The 21216-nt window shown below is 46.7% G+C and overlaps 2 protein-coding genes across 2 annotated transcripts; both read right to left on the bottom strand.

Moving 5' to 3' along the window:
• Window positions 1–2120: 2120 nt before the first annotated feature.
• On the bottom strand, window positions 2121–3641 carry LOC135579987 (olfactory receptor 14J1-like). Its single transcript, XM_065070038.1, has one exon. The coding sequence runs from the start codon at window positions 3383–3385 to the stop codon at window positions 2450–2452; it is 936 nt and encodes a 311-aa protein (XP_064926110.1). The 5' UTR covers window positions 3386–3641; the 3' UTR covers window positions 2121–2449.
• Window positions 3642–17184: 13543 nt separating this feature from the next.
• On the bottom strand, window positions 17185–18123 carry LOC102087135 (olfactory receptor 10AG1-like). The gene has a single exon (XM_013371678.3). The coding sequence runs from the start codon at window positions 18121–18123 to the stop codon at window positions 17185–17187; it is 939 nt and encodes a 312-aa protein (XP_013227132.3).
• Window positions 18124–21216: the final 3093 nt, after the last annotated feature.

The raw sequence follows: 21216 nt of genomic DNA, 5'->3' as shown, positions 1-21216 counted from the left end.
ACCCCTGAGGCACTGCACTAGATACAGGCCTCAACTGGACTCTGCCCCGTTGACCACGACTCTCTGGCTTCTTCCCTTCAGCCAGTTCGCAGTCCACCTCACTACTTGGTTGTCCAGACTGTACTCCCTCAACTTAGCTGTGAGGATGCTGTGGGAGACTGTGTCAAATGCTTTACTGAAATCAAGGTAGACCACATCCACCACTCTGCCATCATCCATCCATCTTGTTATGTCCTCATAAAAGTCAATGAGGTTGGTCAAGCACGACTTCCCCCTGGTGAAGACATGTTGACTGCCCCTAATGGCCCTCTTATCCCTGATATGCCTTGAGATGGCAGCAAGGATGAGTCATTCCATCAGTTTCCCAGGGATGGAGGTGAGGCTGACCGGTCTATAGTTACCCGAGTCCTCCTTCTTGCCCTTTTTGAAGACTGCAGTGACATTTGCTTTCCTCCAGTCCTCAGGCACCTCTCCCGTTTCCGAAGACTTGACAAAGATGATGGAGAGTGGTCCAGCAATGACCTCAGCCAGCTCCCTCAGCACCTGCAGGTGCATCCCATCCGGACCCATGGATTTATGGATGTCCAGATTGCCTAACTGCTCCCTAACCCAGTCCTCATCAACCGAGGCAAACTCATCCATTGTCCTGACTTCCTCTGGGGCCTCAGCGGTACGGGGCCCCTCAGGACAGCCTCCGGCGGAGTAGACAAAGAAGACATTCAGTAACTCTGCCTTCTCTGTATCTTCTGTCACCAGGGCACCCACCCCGTTCCTCAGTGGGCCTACATTGCCTCTGGTGTTAGTTTTATCTGCCACATACTGGAAAAAGCTCTTCCTGCTGTCCTTGACCCCTCTCGCCAGGTTTAATTCTAAAGAGGCCCTAGCCTTCTAGTTGCCTCCCTACACCCTCTGACAACAGCCTCATATCCTCCGCAAGTGGCCAGACCCTCCTTCCATGATCTATAAACTCTTCTTGTCCACTTGAGCATACCCAGCAGCTCCCTGTTTAGCTGGCGATGCAAGAACAGGGAAATATCAATATTTCATCTCCCATTGCTAATACACGTCCTGAAAAATCCTCCGTTTGAAATAATGGGAAAAGCTCAGACATATTATTGAACTAATTCAATCATTTAAGTTGATTTAAAGGTGCTCATAATTTTTGAAATTTCTCAGGGTTCCAGACAGAGCTCCACTGTCCAACCATAAGCCTAGAACCCATAGGAGACCGGAGACCCTTGGGACCTGCGGGTGGAGCCTGGTCAGAGGTGCCCAGGGCATCTGAACTGCCAGAGCTTCAGGGGCTTTTGTGTTTCCAATCCTCCACCCCATCCTGCTGTGGGGCAGTGAGTGAGAGACTGTGTGGTGCTGAGCTGCCTGTCAGGGTTAAACTACAAAACTAAACTCTGCTCCTGGCTATTTGCTGTGTGATTGGGCTCTCTGTTGTGTGTGTGTTTGGGTATGAAGGTACGTACACGCTTTCCTGGTCAATTCTAAGTGATGATAGCAAGGAGGAGGAGGACACCAGGATCTGGAGAGACCCAGGGTTGGAATGGCCAAGTCGGTAATATCTCTCAGTCTGGGCAGACCCAAAGCCCGGATCCACAGTGGAGGAACCACCGAAATGTGTGAGACAGCAGGTAAGTTCTGCGCAGGATATATGGACCACTTGTGCAACCTTCACACCAGATCAGTCTGAGAGGAAGAACAGGACAGGGTCAGTTGTGCTGCTCATGGTTGTGTAAGTGCTGCTGTTGGTGTGGTGGTTGTGAAGGTGCTGTTGCCTGTTGGAGCTGGTCTGTGTCAGGTTGGCTTTCCTTTTGGCTGAGGCCACACTGGGTGATCTCTCACTCTTTGGACTCCAGTCGCTGCCCACCTCAGGCACACGTGGTTCACGTGTATCTCATGGGCTCTCTGGGCACCTCCTGATTCTTCTCCTGAAGGATGTCCTCTGCCCCATCATGCACTGGGACAGTGCAGTCTGACCCTATCTCAGTGAACGTTCACCATCTCCTCTGTCAACAGACAAGAAGGGATGTGGCCTAAATCCAAACCTTGTTCTGTAATAGCTGCCAATGTGACAATGAGCTTTTCACTCTGGTTGTTTGGGGGGTGAAATTCCTGGGCTTGTTGTTGATATCAGCTTATGGAACAACAGCCAAATCTAGAGAAACTGCAAGGGGGAGATGTCATTTTATTACAGAGAGGCAATGAAAAAGTCAGCTCCGAAACAATGCTAGAAAAAAATTTATACAGGTTTCAGGTGTTTAAAAATCATTTGTACTGGGTTCATTTCTCAAGAGTGTAAGCTGAATAAAAATGCTTATGTAGGAACATCATAACTGCAAAATATATGTAAAGCTAACAAAATAAAAAGGATAAAACAAGAAATAGAGTACAGGCCTAATTGGGATACACTAGCAGTCATTTGTGTAGAATCACTGAAAATTTATTCAACATCAACTAATATCCATGAAATCCCTTTCCTAATGGACTCCTTGAGCTCCTGGTTCCTCATGCTGTAAATGAGGGGGTTCACTACTGGAGGCACCACCGAGTACAGAAATGACACCACCAGGTCCAGGGATGGAGAGGAGATGGACGGGGGCTTCAGGCAGGTAAATATGCCAGTGCTGACAAACAATGAGACCACGGCCAGGTGAGGGAGACACATGGAAAAGGCTTTGTGCCGTCCCTGCTCAGAGGGGATCCTCAGCACGGCCCTGAAGATCTGCACATAGGACACCACAATGAACACAAAACACCCAAAGACTAAACAGACAGTAACCACAAGTAGTGCAAAATCCCTGAGGTAGGAGTGTGAGCAGGAGAGCTTGAGGATCTGGGGAAGTTCACAGAAGAACTGGTCCACAGCATTGCCCTTGCAGAGTGGCAGTGAAAATGTATTGGCCGTGTGCAGCAGAGCATGGAGAAACCCACTGGCCCAGGCAGCTGCTGCCATGTGCACACAAGCTCTGCTGCCCAGGAGGGTCCAGTAGTGCAGGGGTTTGCAGATGGCAATGTAGCGGTCATAACACATGACTGTGAGGAGAGAATATTCTGCTGTGACCAGGAACAGACAGAAAAAGACCTGTACAGCACATCCTACATAGGAAACAGCCCTGGTGTCCCAGAGGGAATTTGCCATGGTTTTTGGGAGAATGGTGGAAAGGGATCCAAGGTCAAGAACAGAGAGACTGAGGAGGAAGAAGTACATGGGGGTGTGGAGGTGCTGGTCACAGGCTATGGTGGTGATGATGAGGCCGTTGCCCAGGAGGGCAGCCAGGTAGATGCCCAGGAAGAGCCAGAAGTGCAAGAGCTGCAGCTCCCGTGTGTCTGTGAACGCCAGGAGGAGGAACTGGGTGATGGAGCTGCTGTTGGACATTTGCTGCCTCTGATGATGACAGACTGGTGAAGAAGGAAAAGCAAGTGAAAAGTTCAGAGACACTTTTCAAGGCAGAAAGTAATTTTTTTTCCTCCTTTTTTTCTTTTAGATAGTCCTGTCCTACCTGTGGAGTCTTCTTCAAAGGTAGAAATCCTCAGCATTTCCCTCATGAGACCTGAGTGGCAAAATGTTCAATGTCACTCAGTGCAGTCTGAGGGGAGCTGGGCTATCTGTCAGTCTTGTTCCCAGCTCCTCATTGCTCCTATGTGCTTGAGATGGAGGATGATCACAGTCGCAGCTTGTCCTTCAAAGAAACATGACCCTGCTGAGGGTAGAGATATCTGGACTTAAGGCTCAGGTCTCCAAACGTCTCCCTCTTTCACAGAGTGCCTGAGGGTGGAAGACACACTCCCCGTCTCGGCAAGACACACAGGGCACCTTTCAGCTGCCTGCATACAGCTGCTCGACAACATTTCCACAGTCTTCACACCTCTGGGGCTTCTTAAGGGGCAAAGATGCTGTGAGATAATGGTGTCTGGTGTCAAGCACACAGCCTCTCAGGACACTGCAGGGAAATGGTCAAAGTGTCCTACAGGCAGGATCTCCTCTGGGGAAAGACATTCACTTCCCAAGCCCACAGCCCACATCTCCTGGAGCTTCACAGGTTAGAGGGAGGCTGGGGCTTCTCACTCCCATGCAGACCCTTTTCTGGCAAGGCTCAAAGGGTTTGTGTCTGAAATTCCCCCAACCCCACAAAGTCCAAGAGCAGGAGCAGGAGCAGCACGGACAGGTGGGAAAAGGAGGAGCAGCACCAGGATTCTTCTGCCAAGGGAGGCAAGAAGAGAGACAAAGACACTTGAGAAAGTCATCACCATAACCAGCCATGCAGACAGCCTCTCAACCAGCAATGCTGTGAGGCATCCCACTCACCCTGTGCTCTGCAGAGGGAAATGGGCGCTGGCTGGAGAGAGGCACCTCTCCTCTGCCGGAGCTCTGGCTGCAGAGTGGGCAGCTGCTGCCTTGTGCCCACGGCCGTGAGGACACAGACTTGGCTGGGTCAGACAAGAGGCCCTGTGGCTTGCTCAGAGGAAGGGCTCTGCATGGGAGGGGATGACAGGCAGTTTTCCCAGTTCTCATTTCCACGACTTTACCATTTTGTATTGCCTTCTTTCCTGCCCACCTCTCTGCTTCATGGACCATTTCCACCTGCTTCTCTGTTCTACATCCTTTTCCTCACAGTAATTTCTGAGGGATCCCATCCCACCATCTATGTGTTCAAAACTCCCCCTGGGAGGCTACTGTCTAAAGTCACCTCCCTGCTTGTAGGTGGTAAAGAGCAGGTCAGACAAACTGTGGTGTTGACAGCAAAGTGGATGCTGGTACTGTCTGTAGGCTGAGAGATAGGTGCAGCAGTTTATCATGTTCCTAGCAGACCTAATGATCACACCGCTTAATGGTTCAAGAGTCCCAGTCACTTCTCTGAAGTCACCAGCTCCTTTCCCCTTTACACCCCCCCAGCATGAACTGAAGGCTAAAGCAAAACCTTCCTTTCCAGGTAACTCCTGCCTGGGCCTTGCTCTCAAGTGGAAGGTCCTCAGAAGGAGGAAGGAACTGTCAGAAGTGCCCTGTGGGTGATCTGGAGCAGCCCTGGCACACACAGCACCCTTTTGAGAGCAGAAGGACCCTGTCCTGTTAGAGGTCGCTTCTTCCACCCAGAGCTTCTCCCCTCAGTGTTCCTGGGATCTCTCCGGGCAGGCTGAGCGCTGAGCTCTGCAGGACAGCCCTGGGTATGCCTGGGTGCTCACCCAGCTTCACACCCCTGCAGCCACCCCTGGGAGAAAGCAGCTTTCATGGCCTCTCCACTGATGCTGCAGCAGGGAACACCTCTTGTAGAGAATGTCCTCCTTCTCCACGCCAGAAAACAAAGGAGAACCGTTCTTACAAGTCCCACCAGTCATGTAATGTTTCAGCTTTTGGAGATCTCTCCAGGAAATGCAGCTGCATTGTCATACATGCAGAGACTTACCATGTTAGGACTGTGAAGATTTGCCTCTCATTGAGCACTCAGCAACCTACCACCCTACATGGTTTTTACCCTCTCTCTGCCTGGCTCCTCTGCCCTCGGTGCTGCAGGCAGAGCCCTCATCCCTGCTGCGTGTGCAGAGGAGCTGCTCCTGGGCAGAGCTGTCTCTCTGCAGCGCTGCCACTGCCATGAGCTCCCTCTGTGCCAGGAGCCCAGCCCAGCTCAGCAGCACAGGAGCAGCACAAGGGGGCACTTTCTCTGTCCCCTCTGGGCTCCCTCCAGGTGTCACTGGGGCTCCAGGGGGACCTGCTGTGAAATAGGCTGACATAACTACTTATTTTCTGACCTTCAGCTGGGGAGAAAAACTTCTTCCCAGCAGCTGATTTTCTCAATCAGAGACAGCTTTAGCTCCAGGAACACCCTTTTTGTTTTATTACTTTTAGACAGGACACCAGAGAGTGTCAGGGAGGACTCTTCTTTATCTATTCTGAGGGAAGGGATTCAGCTGAGTCAATGAAGTCTTCTCATGCTGAGTTTGCAGTCCTTAGAGCCAAAAGAGGAGGTAGCTCTATCCCATGCACACCACAAACCCACAGGAGGTGGGATTCATCTTTCCTCAGATCAGATGTGTGCAAAACAGGCTCCTGCACAGGAGCTCCTTGTCTCAGCTCTCTTGATAATTAATGGAGGTGGAAGGCAGGGGGAACATTTTCAGACACAGACACCTGGTGACATATTTGGTTCCAGAGGTGACCAAGATGCACGCAGATAACTGCAAGCTCTAATGGAGCAGTTCACAGAGACAAGGCAGCACCTGGGAGCACCTTCTTGGAGGCTGGTGGGAAATTCCTTTGGCCAACTTAAATGACAGGAAGTGCCCACATGTAGGACAACTGAACCTGTGACAATTCCTTATGTCCAGGGCAGCCTATAGAGGATGTCAGATCCCAATGGATGTGATCAACAAAATTGCAGCTTTGTCTCCACTTAATAATAAAATGGAGACACAGAATTTCTTAGGCGTTGTAGGTTTTTGGAGAATGTATATTCCTGACTACAGCCAGATTGTGAGCCCTCTCTATTGAGTGACTTGGAAAAACAACCATTTTGGGTGGGGCCCTGAACAACGACAAACCTTTGAACAAATTAAGCGTGAGATAACTCATGCGGTGGCCCTTGGGCCAGTTTGGACTGGACTAGATGTTAAAAATGTGCTCTACACCGCAGCTGGAGATAATGGACTTACCTGGAGACTCTGGCAGAAAGCACCAGGAGAAACTCAAAGTCGACCCTTAGGTTTTTGGAGTCGAGGATACAAAGGATCTGAGGCCAACTACAGTGACTAAAAAAGAGATACTAGCGGCATGTGAAGGGGTCCGAGCTGCTTCAGAAGTGATCGGTACTGAAGCACAGCTCCTCCTGGCACCTCGACTGCCAGTACTGAGCTGGATGTTCAAAGGGAAGGTACCCTCTACGCATCATGCAACCGATGTTATGTGGAGTAAATGGATTGCACTGATCACGCAACGAGCTTGAATTGGAAATGCCAATCGCCCAGGGATCTTAGAAGTGATTACAGACTGGCCAGAAAGCGAAGACTTTGGGATGTCTCCAGATGAGGAGGAAGTAACACGTGTTGAAGAAGCACCACTGTATAATACTCTTTCAGAGACTGAAAAGCAGTATGCACTGTTCACAGATGGATCCTGCCATCTTGTAGGAAAATATTGAAGGTGGAAAGCTTCTGTATGGAGTCCCACACGACAAGTTACAGAAGCCACTGAAGGACAAGGTTAATCTAGTCAATTTGCAGAAGTGAAAGCCATCCAGCTAGCTTTGGACATTGCTGAACGAGAGAACTGGCCAGTCCTTTATCTCTATACTGACTCATGGGTGGTAGCAAATGCCTTGTGGGGGTGGTTACAGCAATGGAAGAAAAGCAACTGGCAGCACAGAGGTAAACCCATTTGGGCTGCCACACTGTGGCAAGACACTGCTCGGCTAGAGAGCCTGCCTGTAAGAGGTCATGTGGATGTTCATATGCCTAAAAGTTGAGCCACTGAAGAACATCAAAACAACCAGCAAGCAGATCAGGCTGCTAAGATTAAAGTAGCTGAGGTGGACTTAGACTGGCAACATAAAAGTGAACTTTTCCTAGCTTGGTGGGCCCATGATGCTTCAGGGCATCAAGGTAGAGATGCAGCATATAAATGGGCTCATGATTGAGGGGTGGACTTAACTATGGACACTATTTCACAGGTTATTCATGAATGTGAAACATGCACTGAAATCAAACAAGCAAAACGGTTAAAGCCTATATGGTATGGGGGGGTGATGGTTGAAATCTAAGTATGGAGAGGCTTGGCAGATTGATTATATTACACTCCCACAAACCCATCAAGGTAAGCGCTATCTACTTAAAATGGTGGAAGCAACCACCGAATGGTTGCAAACATATGCCGTACCTCATGCTACCCCTAGCTCAGAATACTATCTTGGGCCTTGAAAATCGAGTCCTTTGGCAACACGGCACACCAGAAAGAATTGAGTCAGACAATGGGACTAAATTCAAAACCAGTCTTACAGACATTTTGGCCAAAGAACATGGTATTGAGTGGGTATATCATATTCCATATCATGCACCAGCCTCTGGGAAAATTGAAAGGTACAATGGTCTGTTAAAAACTACGCTAAAGGTGGAACCTTTAAAAACTGGGATTCACATTTAGCAAAAGCCACTTGGTTGGTCAACACTAGAGGATCAACCAACTGAGCTGGGCATACTCAATCAGAAGTTCTACGTACTGTAGAAGGAGATAAAGTCCCTGTAGTACACATGAAAAATATGTTAGGAAAAGTAGTTTGGGTTACTCCTGCCTCAGTCAGAGGCAAGCCCATTCGTGGGATTGTTTCTGCCCAAGGACATGGTAGCACCTGGTGGGTGATGCTTAAGGATGGAGAAGTTTGGTGTGTACCTCAAGGAGATTTGATTTTAGGTGAGAATATTCAATAGTGAACTGTATGATGTCAATTGCTACATGATGCTATATGCCATACTAACAGTGTTCAGTAAGTGTCTTTCAGATCAAGACAGTGGTGATGAAACCAGACCTGCTTCAATAAGTGGTGCCTGACAGCTTCTTTGAAATTGATGTCTTTAACCCACAAACTGTGGGCATGAGATGCACTAGATGTACCATTTTCACTGCCCTGGGAGACTGTTGTGATAAATGAAGCTTAAAGTCATTAACTAAATTAACTGAATGAGCTTTTCAAAAGGATGGTCCATGGACTAAGAGAATGATGAATTACATCTATACATATATGTACATATGTATATACATATATATATATATGGTAGTAGGAATTAATTAGATTGTATTGATAAAGCCTAAGCATGCCATGAATGGTATGTGATAAGGGGTAGAATGTTCCGGTTTTGTTAAAAATAAGAGAAGTTTCTCTTTAAGTGATTTTTTTCTTTCAGTTAAGCCCTTCTTAGTAACTGCACTTTTCTGAAGTTGGATACATGTTTTGGTAGACATAGCAATGGAATGCAAGGTCGCTGATAAGGATGCACGTCCTGTAAGTGAGAGGGGCAAGGAGGAGCAAACTGAACAGGTGACTAAAACTGACCAACCAAGTATTCCATCCCATTCATGTGATGCTTCATATAAAAGTGGGAGATCATGAGGGTCTCAACCCTTTTTCCCCTCTTCAGCTATGGCTGGCACCTGGTAAGGACCTTGCAAGTCGTCCCTGCAAACTGAGGCCTAGTGACATACTGAATCCAGTTCTGGTTTGCTGCAAAGTCCAACTTAGGACTTCTGGGTGTCTGCTCTGTTGCTGCTGGAGAATTTCAAGATTGGTTTTGTATATTTTGTATTATTTTCTCTGTTTTATTAGTAGAATTAGTAAAACATTTTTAACTTTTTCCAACTCTCTCTCTTTGTCTCTCTTTGCCCTCCTATCACTTGTACTTAGCGGGGAGGGGGGATGAGAGGATCTGGGGGGGAAGAGGGGGTTAACAAAGCATCTGCCACCGTGGTTTATTGTCACCCTGCAATCAAACCTTGACACTCTGTAGATCAAGAAACCAGCAGGAAATAATTTGTCTGAGCTCCCATCTCTTCCAATCTTCTCTGGAGCTGCGGATATAGCCCCAGCAGGAAGAAAGGGTTATGGAGTCAAAATTCCAGCTGACACATGGAGGAGCAGCCCATGGGACGGGAGGCTGCATCATGCTGACTCAGCAGGGGCTGTCCCTCTGCTGCCTGATGGTCATAATGGCTGCCGCTTCCCTGGAGCCATGGCCCGCCAGAGTGTTGACAGCTTCCCCCAGTTTCGTTTCATCAGCAAACTGACTAAGCAACCCCTCAAGTCCTGAGTCTAAGTCGTTTATAAAGACATTGAAGAGTGCTGACCATAAGATGGATCCCTGTGGAACCCCACTAGTGACTGGGCGCCGGCCCAACATGACCCCATTTACTAGAACCCTTTGAGTCCAGCCCATCAGTCAGTTGCTCACCCACTGCATTGTGTGTTTACTCAGCTGTGTGCTGGACATCTTGTCCAGGAGGAGACTGTGAAAGACAGCATCAAATACTTTACTGAAATTCCAAAAGATCACATTGACAGGCTTCCCCTGGTCACCTAGGTGGGTAACCTTGTCCCAGCATGAAATTAAGTTTGTTAAGCAGGACTTTCCCCTCATGAACCCGTGCTGGCTGGGACCAATGACTGCATTGTCATTCAGATATTTTTCAACAACTCCCAGAATGATCTTCTCCATAATTTTGCCAGGAACATCAGTGAGGCTGACAGGCCTGTAGTTGCCAGGGTCATCCCTGTTGCCCTTCTTGTAGATTGGGACAACGTTTGCCAGCTTCCAGTCATCCGGGCCCTCTCCACATTCCCAAGAGCATAGAAGAATCATGGAGAGAGCTCCCTCTGTGATGTCAGCCAACTCTTTAAGCACTCTTGGGTGAATCTCATCAGGCCCCATCGACTTGCAGGGATCTAGCTGGAGTAGCCAATCCCGTACAATTTCCGAATTGATTGGGAGTTTATAATTCTCATAGCTATGGTTTTCTAACCCAGGGTTATGTGACCCCCAAGTCCCTCATTGGTGCAGCCCAGAAAATAATAATATCTTGGGATGCATCCAATGCAGCGTAGCCAGCAGGTCGAGAGAGGTTATTCTTCCCCTCTGCTCCACTCTGGTGAGACCCCACCTGCAGTGCTGCATCCAGCTCTGGGTTATCCAATACAACAAAGACACGAACCCATTACAGTGTGTCCAGAGGAGGCCACAAAAACGACACCAGGGTTGGAACACCTCTGCTATGAAGAAAGACTGAGTTGAGGTTGTTCAGCCTGGAGAAGAGAAGGCTTCTCATGACCTTTCAATATGTAAAGGGAGTTTATTGGAAAGATGGAGAGAGACTTTTTGCCAAGGCCTGCAGTAACAGGACAAAGGGCATGATTTTTAACTGAAAGACAGTAGGTTTAAACTGAATGCAAGGAAGAAATTTTTGTATGATGAGGGTGGTGAGACACTGGAACATGTTGCCCAGAGGAGCTGTGGATGCCCCATCGTTGCTAATGTTCAGTGTCAGGTTGAATGGGGCTTTGAGCAACCTGATCTAGTGAAAGATTTCCCTTGCCATGGTAGGGGGGCTGGACTAGATGATCTTTAAACGTCTCTTCAACATAAACTATTTTGTGATTCTATGATTCTGTGCTTGAGCTGTATGTGAAGGTGGATGAGCCATCACCACCCACCAACAGCCTGTTGTTTGGATTAATTTATGTGGAGACAATAACCCTCAAAAGATGTGTGGAAAATGGCAGTGCTGAACTTGGATTTCTTTTTTTCTGGGATTTTCTGACCACATCTATCTGTGAAGCTTGCACTTCACAGTCTTCCTGATTGTCAGCATCAAGGTTCTCATAGGGCCCAGTCATCACAGTGGGGGACTTAAGTCTTCACAGCCCCTTGTACTTCTTATTCAGGAACTCATCCTGAGGACTTATCAGGTGTTCACTTTTGTCACAGAATGGAGATGACAACCCATCTCTAAGCCCTCTTCCTGGGTAGGGCCTATGGGGCACTTTGTGTCAGAGGTTCTTTCCCAGCCATGTCCCTGCTGCTGGCCTGTCACCTCCAGAGACAGAACTGACCTCACAGTCCCCTTCACAACCACATGCTTTTTACTGAAGTATGAGTTTCTGAGACACAACTGACCTCATAATACCATAGCCATCCATCAACCTTCTTATGGCCCAGGACCTGAACAGATAGAAGTGTGCTTGTTTTATCAAATTGATCAAACCCTACTAACGATTTGAGTTGAGAAACATTCTTCCCAGGAACTTCTGTATTTATGCTGACATCTTTTATATCTCCTGACTCTTTTTAAATTTTCTTTTCTTTTTCCTCTCTGTATTCTTTCTTCAAAAACCTCTCAAAGGGAAAGAGTCATTGAATCACAAAATAACTCCAGTTTGAAGAGAGCCCAAATCATCTTTTCTCATTCTGCTGTTCAGGGCAGTGTGAACCACGTGAGGTTGTCGAAGTGCTCCGCCCAGTGTTGCATCATCCACAAAGGTGCTGAAAGTGCACTCGTTAACATCATACAGTGGGAATATAAACAAGTTCAACAGTCTTGGCCTGGGTTCTGGTCACTGAGGAATGCGACTAGTAACTGGTTGCATGGAGTATATTTTACCACAGGTGACATTTGATCTTGACGGTTCAGCCAATTTCCTACCCAATGTCCTCTTATTCAGCCCAGAGAGAACCAGTCTGGCTATAAGGACACCACAGGACACCACGTCTGAGGTCTTGCAAACCACTATGTACACGACATGCCTTTCTTTCCCCAGGCTGTTTTGGTTTCAGCAATCCCTTTCCTGTCCTTCAACGGCCTGGAAACGGATGCAGAAGAACATGGCCCATCCCCTTCCCAGAGACAGAGTCAGGCTGATCAGCCTTATAATTCTCCCAGTTCTCATCCCTGCTCTTCCTGAAGATGGCTTTGATGTCTGCCTTTTCCAAGGACCCTAGAACCTCTTTCGTTGCTCTGGTGCTTTTGAGAGTACAACCCAGAATCAAGGGCAAGTGTGACATAGCAAACAGGAGCATTTGCAATGAACCTGTCCAAGGCAGCTGAGAAGAATCTTACTGGGCCAGTGGGGTTTGTTCCTGGAGTCACACACAGAAATGTCAGGGTTCTGTTGGGCATCCACATCTGGGCTGGCCTCGTGGACTCCTTATGTACCCAGGGATGTTCAGAGACAGACATTTCCCTTTTTCATACATAGGCAGGATTCATGGTGCCTCTGTGACCTGCTGTTGACACTCCCAACTGATTGGAGCTACTTCAGCCCCACAGTGTATCATCCTGCTCTGCACTTATCTGAGATTTCCCATTTCATGAAGAATGGACATGGGCATCTCACTTCAAGAAAGCACATCCCAGTGCTGCATTCAGCCAGGTGCCCACAGATGTTACTCCCAACCTAAAGTGACTTGAGACACTGTCTGTCCCACAGGCCTTCATGGAACTCCAAGGAATAGCTGATGATGTTTGTGCTCACTCCGGTTCATGAAGAAAGGCTGAGGGAGCTGGGGCTCTTTAGTTTGGAGAAGAGGAGACTAAGGGGGGACCTCATTAATGTTTATAAATATATAAAGGGTGAGTGCCATGAGGATGGAGCCAGGCTCTTCTCGGTGGCCAACAATGATAGGACAAGGGGTAATGGGATCAAGCTAGAACACAAGAGGTTCCGCTTAAATTTGAGAAAAAACTTCTCAGTGAGGGTAACAGAGCACTGGAACAGGCTGCCCAGGGGGGTTGTGGAGTCTCCTTCTCTGGAGACATTCAAAACCCGCCTGGACATGTTCCTGTGCGACCTCACCTGGGCGTTCCTGCTCCAGCAGGGGGATTGGACTGGATGATCTTTTGAGGTCCCTTCCAATCCCAAACATACTGTGATACTGTGATACTGTGATCTCACCTCAGATACGTGATGTGCATGTGTATATCTCACCTGTACAATGCTAACGTGGACTTGTGATCTACTAATTTCATGTCCCTCCATGGAGGGATGAACAAACTCTGAGCTGGGCTGGGGGGCTGGAAATGGCGGTCGTGAGGGGCCAGTCTGTAATAATTGCTCTAGGGCAGCTTCTATGTGGTATCCAGCACACACAGGCACACACCAGACCCTGTTCTGTTGGTCCTGCAGGTCTCTGGCAGGGGGGCTGGCTGTGAGAGGACACTGCTGCGCACCCTAGCCCTGCACACCCACAATGTTCAGCTGTACACTGGTGTTTGTTTGTATCTGTGGGCCACTTCCTTGGGCATGTTTTTCAGATAAACTTCAGAAGAAGATCTAAACCTTCAGGTATTGCCCTGAGAAGATCAGCTTTCTTTATGGAAAGCCTGTTATGGAGTCCAGCTCTGTCACGCAAGTGCCCATTGCCTGTTCCTGCCTGTGGTCACAGGACTGCCACACAGCAGGACGGTGACCAAGCTGCCAGAGCACTCAGGCCTTGCACCAACACAAGGGATCAGAAAGAGACTAGTTAAGTTCAAAGAGAACAGCTGGAGAAAGCCAAGCTCTGATGCTCCCTGAAAGTTCTGCCATGCTGGGATCTGTTCCCCTTCATCCACGTACACGGGAACTGTCCCTGCACCACCAAACAGCCCTTGAAGGGATGATCTCAGGCAAAAAAAAATGCTGAAGGCTCTTTATTTTGCTTAAAAGCATAGGGACCATGGCTCCTCATTTAGGCAGCAACTCAGGAAAGAAAAGCAGACAGTGAACTAGAAGGGGTCATGTCACTGGTGCCTTCACCTGCAGGAAATTCTGCTGCAGCAGTGCAAAATTTGGTGCATTTCTGTTATCACTCTTTCAGCACAGAAAATCATAAAGAAACAACTGTTTCCTAGGAGATGGTCAAAAAGTCCCTGTTACAGCCAGGACAACTCAACATGAGTTCTGGAAGGAGAGAATAAGTATATAGTAAGCAACAGGAAGATCCAGGAATCCCAAAGCCACTTCTGAAGAGCAAGTGGTTCTGACCAGCAGTGACTCACCATGTGTAGGTGTGGGAGAGAGGGTAGGAGGGTGTCAGAGAGAAAGAAGGGGGTGGCTGATGGCTGTAGCCCTTGCACTCATTTGGGGTCTGACCCTTTACCTTCCTTGGCTAGAAAAGAAACAGCTGCCATCTTCCAACTGTCCTCCACAGAATGTGGAGAAAAGATATGAAGCAGGGTGATTTAAGGGCAATATTATTAAATAAGTGTAATATTTAAATATTAAATTTAAATAATTAAATTGTAACAAAGAGGCATGGGAATATCGCGGAAGATTTGGCGAGGAGGTTAGTTAAATGTAAATGTAAATATGCTGAAGTGACTTGCACCCGTCTGTAGAAAAAGCACATACATCACACTAATTGTTTTACTGACCTTGTGTGCTTGATGAGCAGAACCTCTGTGTTAGATAATGCAGGCCTGTGAGAAACTCTAGGCACCTTATCACTATGTCTGAGATTCCTGCTTTGTTGTGAGAAAGAGCAGGAGGATGCACCTGCCTGAGCCTTGAAATACAGGTGAGCTCAGCAGGGCCAGTGATCTTCCAGCAGGGCTGAACTGACCAGCGCCTGCGTCCCCATTTGTGTCACCTCCACCTGGGAGCTTAGATGTGACTTCAGAGATCCCCTGGTAGGTAACTAAAATAAAACTTGCTATTTGCAATGCATTCGTGGCCTCTTGCTCTTCTTGTGACATACCTGCGTATTTGTACACAAAAAACATAGCAGAGAGAATCAGCACTGTTTTAAAAACTTCATGAGAGAAGCCAACTACTGAGAAGTTATGGCTATTTTGCCAAGGAAAAATGAATGCTAGGAATTAAAGTGCTTTAATTAATCATAATGAAGAATGAGAAGTAACTCCCTTACAGCACTTTGCTGTTACTGGTGATAGTAGTACTAATTCCTTAAACATCCTTGAGAGTTTCCTCGTTTTTCTGATTTCCAAAGTTCAGCCTACTCAGATCATCAAAGGACTACCTCAAATCTCTGTAACCCAGATCTCTCAAACCTTGTCTCATCAAAGATCTTTTACCCCAGGGCACTTCTCGCCATCATTTCAATACACTGCCTGGTCTCTATACTTCATGCGGGTGAAGTCAGGATATTCCTTTGCAAAGCCTTCTCTTCAAAAATCTTTTCTACATGCTAATCCCACTGGTAGCACCTCATGCTGTGTACAGCTCCACCTTCTTTCTGCAGAGCTCTATGGGATGAGCAGTTTTCTTGTTTCTTTCATGCCCATTCACCTTCACAACCTTTTTATGTTGTACGCATAACAAATATTGCCTCAGGAAACACATCTGTCCCTCACATCTCCAGCCATTTCTGACTGCAGACTGAGATATTTCCCCCCCAGGAGCAGACCTTGAGTAAAGCTGTTACATACATGGAAACACACTTCAGTGCTGCATACACTTTTTGGCTTAAAAAACCCTACTGGTCACATTTTTCCAAGAGGCAGTTTCAAAACAGCAAAGTAGATTCAGCACACGAATGCTTGTGCTGGTTCTGGCTGAGATAGAGTCAATTTTCTCCACAGTAGCCATTTGGGGATGTGTTTTGGATTTGTTCTGAAAACAGTGTTGACAACACAGGGATATTTTTGTTATCACTGAGCAGTTCTTACGCAGTATCAAGGTCTTTTCTGCTCCTCACAGTGACAGAACAATGAGTAGGCTGGGGGTGCCCAAGAAGCTGGGATGGGACACAGCTGGGACGGATTATCTCAGTGGACCAAAGGGAGATTCACTGCCACATGATGTCATGCTCAGCATATAAAACTGGGAGAAGAAGAACGAAGTGGGGGATGTTCAGAGTGATGGCATTTGTCTTCCCAAGTAACTGTTACACGTGATATAACCCTACTTTCCTGGAGATGGGATGAACACATGCCTGCTGATGGGAAGCAGTGAATGAATCCCTTAGTTTGCTTTGTTTGCATGCACAGTTTTTGCTTTTCATATTAAAATACCTTTATCTCAACCCACAAGTTTTCTCACTTTTACCCTTCCAATTCTCTCCTTCATCCCACTGCGGGGGGGAGTGAGTGAGCAGATGTGGTGTTTAGTTGCTGCCTGGTGTTAAACTATGACAAATAGAAATTCCAGAGGTCTCTGGGCCCCTGTTCCAGTACTGGACTGTTCATCAGGTGATTTCTGGTCTTTTATTCCTTATGTCAAGTTTGTCTACCATTACACAACTCAGTGCAAGACTCACAGCAACAGAAGATGACCTGCAGGTCTTTTATCTTTTTTAAGCTAATTCCATGTGGGGAGATTGTAGGTAATCCATGGGGTCTAGCAAGGGATTTCTCAGCCCTGAAGATGGTCATCTCTTCGTCAATTGTGTCACCCTCTGGGCCCCATTTACTATTGGCCATGCTTTGACTATTCCCCTTTAATGTTACCTTGGTCAGACAGAGCTTGAAGTAGCTGTTGGCATTAAGCAATTTAGGGGCACTGAAGATGCTCTAGAGTACAAAGACAGCATGGTGGGGCATGAGATAACAGGAATGTCTCAGGAGACCTTTCCCCTTCTTGAGGAGGATGAAAGCCAGAGTGGACATATGGTTTTGTTTGAGCAAATATGGGATGCTTTGTTCAGGCAACCATGTACCTCAGTGGGACTTCTGGTACTATTTGGAACTATTTTACATACTCTGTAGTATCACTTTGTCCATAGGAGTCTCTTCAAGGCAATTCTCACTTCCTTATTTCTCAGGCTATAGATGAGAGGGTTAAACATGGGGGTCACAATTGTGTAAAACAGGGCAAGGTATTTGTCGATGTCTACAGAATCCCTTGACCGTCGCTTTAAGTAGACCACTGTGGCTGAGCCATAGAAGAGCGTCACCACTCCAGGGTGTGAAGAACAGGTGGAAAAGGCTTTGTGTCTGCCCAGAACTGAAGGTATTTTTAGAATTGCCCTGATAATATTAATGTAAGAAAGAATTATTAAGGAGAAAGGAAGGATCACAAATACCACGATGATGGTGTACGGCATCACTTGATTCCAGAAAGTGTCTGCACAGGCCAGTTCCAGCAGAGGAGGGACATCACAGAAAAAGTGATGAAGGTCATGGGATGCACAGAAGGGCAGAGTGAACACCTGGTAGGTCTGTCCTATTTGTACTGGTGCAACAACCACCCATGACCCCACCACCAGCCTGATGCAGAGACCTCTGCTCATCATGAGGGTATAGTGCAGGGGGTCACAGATGGCTACATAGCAGTCATAGGCCATGGCAGCCAGGATAAAGCATTCGATGCTGCCCAACAAAACCAGAAAATACAGCTGAGCAGCACAGCCAAGGAAGGAGATCCTGCCATCTGCCATCAGGAAACCCACCAGCATTTTTGGTAGAGTGACTGATGTGTAGCAGATCTCCAGGATGGACAAGTTCCTGAGGAAGAAATACATGGGGCTGTGGAGGGTGGAATCCACTACTGTGATGAGTGCTATCAGGCCATTCCCTGTGAGGACCATGAGGTAGACGGTCAGTAAAACTGTGAAGTACAGGCCCTGCAGGCTGGAGCGGTCAGAAAATCCCAGAAGAACGAATCCAAGTACAGCGGTGTGATTCTCCAAGCCTTTTCCCGGGGGCATTTTCCCTATAAAGAGCAATCCAAACAACAGGCTCTTAGAAGATGCTGATGGCCTGTCCACCACCACACACCCTTCAAGCCCAGAGACAGACTCCAAACATCAGCATACATGTGACTGCAGGATTAGGTGACATTGACCAAGATCTGCATAAATGTTTGGAAATCTAACATCATTTATTTGCTGCAGATGGGTTTGTAAAGAGAGGAAAGAACAGAATCTTTGAGCCAGAATGACACTTTTTCATCATATGCTTAAAAGAAACTTGACTTCCTTTTTTAGAGGTGATTTTATTAAATATATTAACTGGTGATGGATGAGAAAAATGGAAGAAAATTGATAAATACTAGCACCCTTAAGAATAGTCTTGCTTAAGAACCAGTCTTACATGGTTAAGAGTGAATCCCATCAGGAGTAAAACAGGCTTTTATCTGTCAATGAATCCAGTGACACTGATGCATCCATGCAACATTTTAACAAGACAGATAAGCAGTAGTTTATGCATGAATCACAAGTTTTCAGGGTGCTAAAAAGTCTTCTTTGTGTAAGCCATAGAACTTCTTCATGCAGTTTTCAGTCACACAGAGAAGAAAGTGATTAAAAGTGGGTAATCTCCCTACGACACCCAATTTTCCTTAACAGGTCAGGTTTTTATAACTTCTGAATGAACCCTGAATAATTCAGCATTCCTAAACTTGCTGCTCTGTCACTTGGATTTCTGACAGATTACAAATCCAGCTGACGGGCCATTCGCTATTGTCCCAACCCTGCAATGCTTCCCAGATTGCTACAAGCCCTCATAGATGCAGAGCAATGGGGAACTGAGCCTTCCCTTCACATTCCCCACCTTCCCAGAGCACAAGAATGTCTTGCCGGGTACAGATGAAGGGTGGGAGCTACAAGCAAGCAGGACTGCAATAGCAAGTTGCTTCTTATGCAGAAGGGGCTCAGCTGAAATCTTTTTAAGAATCTCAGCTTGACATGAGGAAGGAATGTCCTCTTCCAGGCAGAGGACTGAGGCTGCTGGCTGTGTCTCTCCGGCTGTCACCATCTCCCTTTGAGAAGTCTTAAGTTCCAATGTATTAATGATGAGAACAACAGATCAGAAAACATGATAAAAGTATTCAGGTTAGCTAAGTAAAAAACACAGGGTGGTTTTCTCAAGAGAAAAACCTGAATTCACAAAAAAAAACGTGGTCCTAATAGTTCCGTTATTTTTTCAAGGTATTCTTGCTTTTTTCCAATGAGTTTTTTTTCTGTCTCATAGAGATGCCATTTAAAATTTCCAAGATAAAATTTGGGTTTGCATAAGGGAAAAGTCACAATGATAGTTTTTGAACATACCTATTTATTAATATAAATGTAAAGAAAAATAAAATACTTTTATTTTCTGAAAGAGCTGTAAGATACCACATTTATTTTAAATTAAGGCTTTAACTCAAAGCAACCATTTACCTTCAGATTATCTACATACCAACATTTCCTGCTTGTTTCAAAATGTCTTCAAACATACAGCCTATTCTTTTTAACTCTCAGTGCTTCACAAGATCAGAGGTAGAACACAGTTCAGGCTAGCTTTGCTCAAGGGAAGCTGACAGAGATCTTCTTATATTGTGATTAACCCATAGGCAGCACTTCTCAAAGCTGAAGGGAACACATTCCAGTGAGCCCAGCCAAGCTGGACAGATGCCTGCACCTATTTCTGGCAGTGTCTGTGCTGCCAGACTATACCCACATTTCAGAGCCTACCAGAAGGGATTTACCGTTGCCAGGAGCCGAGAAGCAGGAGAACACTCCTCAGTCCATGATGCTGCAGGAGGCAGTGGTGATCTCTTTTTCTCTCCGTTGTTCCCCTGAAAACCACCTGGATTTGGTTTTCTGGGCACCTTTCTGTCACTCTTGGTTATAAGACAGTTAGTAAGCAGCCTCAGGAGAGAAGGCGGGGATGCTGGTGATGTCGCATGGACACCCACAGCACCACAAACAGTTTTAGAAAGATCATCAGAATCATGGGCGTTGGTCTGATGAGCAACAGCCAATATAACCATAGGTCTTTAAAAAACTGGGACATGAGGTTTAGTTGCTCAAAAGAAAAGTGCGAAACTTGTGGGAGAAAAAAACAAAACAAAGGCAAGCAGGGCAGTGGAAAAGAAACCAATTCTATCTGTGCTTAACTTCACTGTGCAGCAACAGAAAAGGCTTCTTGGTACCTCCCTGTCCCTGGGACACAACATGTGACTGTGCCCCATGTTATCCCCAAGACTGAGGTGGCCCTGAGAGGCTGAACTCCAATTGCTTGTGGTGCCTGCATGCTGGTTCACATCTAGAAAGGGCCTGAAGATGAAGGCTGGATTTGAGACATGTGCATTGGAAGGAAAAAAGGACCATGTCATGTCACTACACTGCAGGTCTCTATATTTGTACAGAAAAAATCGACCTCAATGCCTGTACTTGTCTGAATCGTTGACTGAGTCTGACCTAGACAGCTTTGGTGGCTTCATAGCCAATAGCACAAATAACCACTCCAGAGGAAAGTAACTCCTGCCGTTGTGTGAGGTTAGTGCTGTCCCTGATTCCTTGCTCTGAAACCCTCCATGTAACTCAACAGCTTCCAGTCTGTCCTTTGGGGTGACCTAACAAAGTCAGGATTAAGACAAGAAGATGACCTCCCAGCAAGACCAAAATACCCAATAATGAGAAAGGCCATGAAATGCTGTTTTTTGAACAAATTCAGGCACTGCAGGATGATTTTCTCCTGTCAGAGCTGTAGGAATGTAAACACAGAGAGTGACTGGGGCCAGTAGAGCTGCTCCAAGAGGTCATTGCACAAGAAATATCCCACCCACAAACTTACGTGTCAAGGTAACTAAGCTCTTCATACAATCATCAAAGAAACAATGGACATAGTATATGAGAAGTATAAAACAGGTCATCTGATCTATGAGTCTGATTTGGGTGACAGTGGTGCCTACAGCCTCCAGTTCATGAGGCAGCAGAGGGCAGCTGCTCATATGTCACGGTCCATTTGGTGGACTCATGATAGTTCATTTACCTTGATCTCAAAGAGCAAAATTAAGGCAACCAAAATGCCAAGGG

Source organism: Columba livia, chromosome 7, assembly GCF_036013475.1.
Source record: "Columba livia isolate bColLiv1 breed racing homer chromosome 7, bColLiv1.pat.W.v2, whole genome shotgun sequence".
NCBI classification, from domain to species: Eukaryota; Metazoa; Chordata; class Aves; order Columbiformes; family Columbidae; genus Columba; species Columba livia.
Note: the sequence above shows the minus strand (reverse complement) of the source record. Positions and strands in the feature narration are given on the sequence as shown.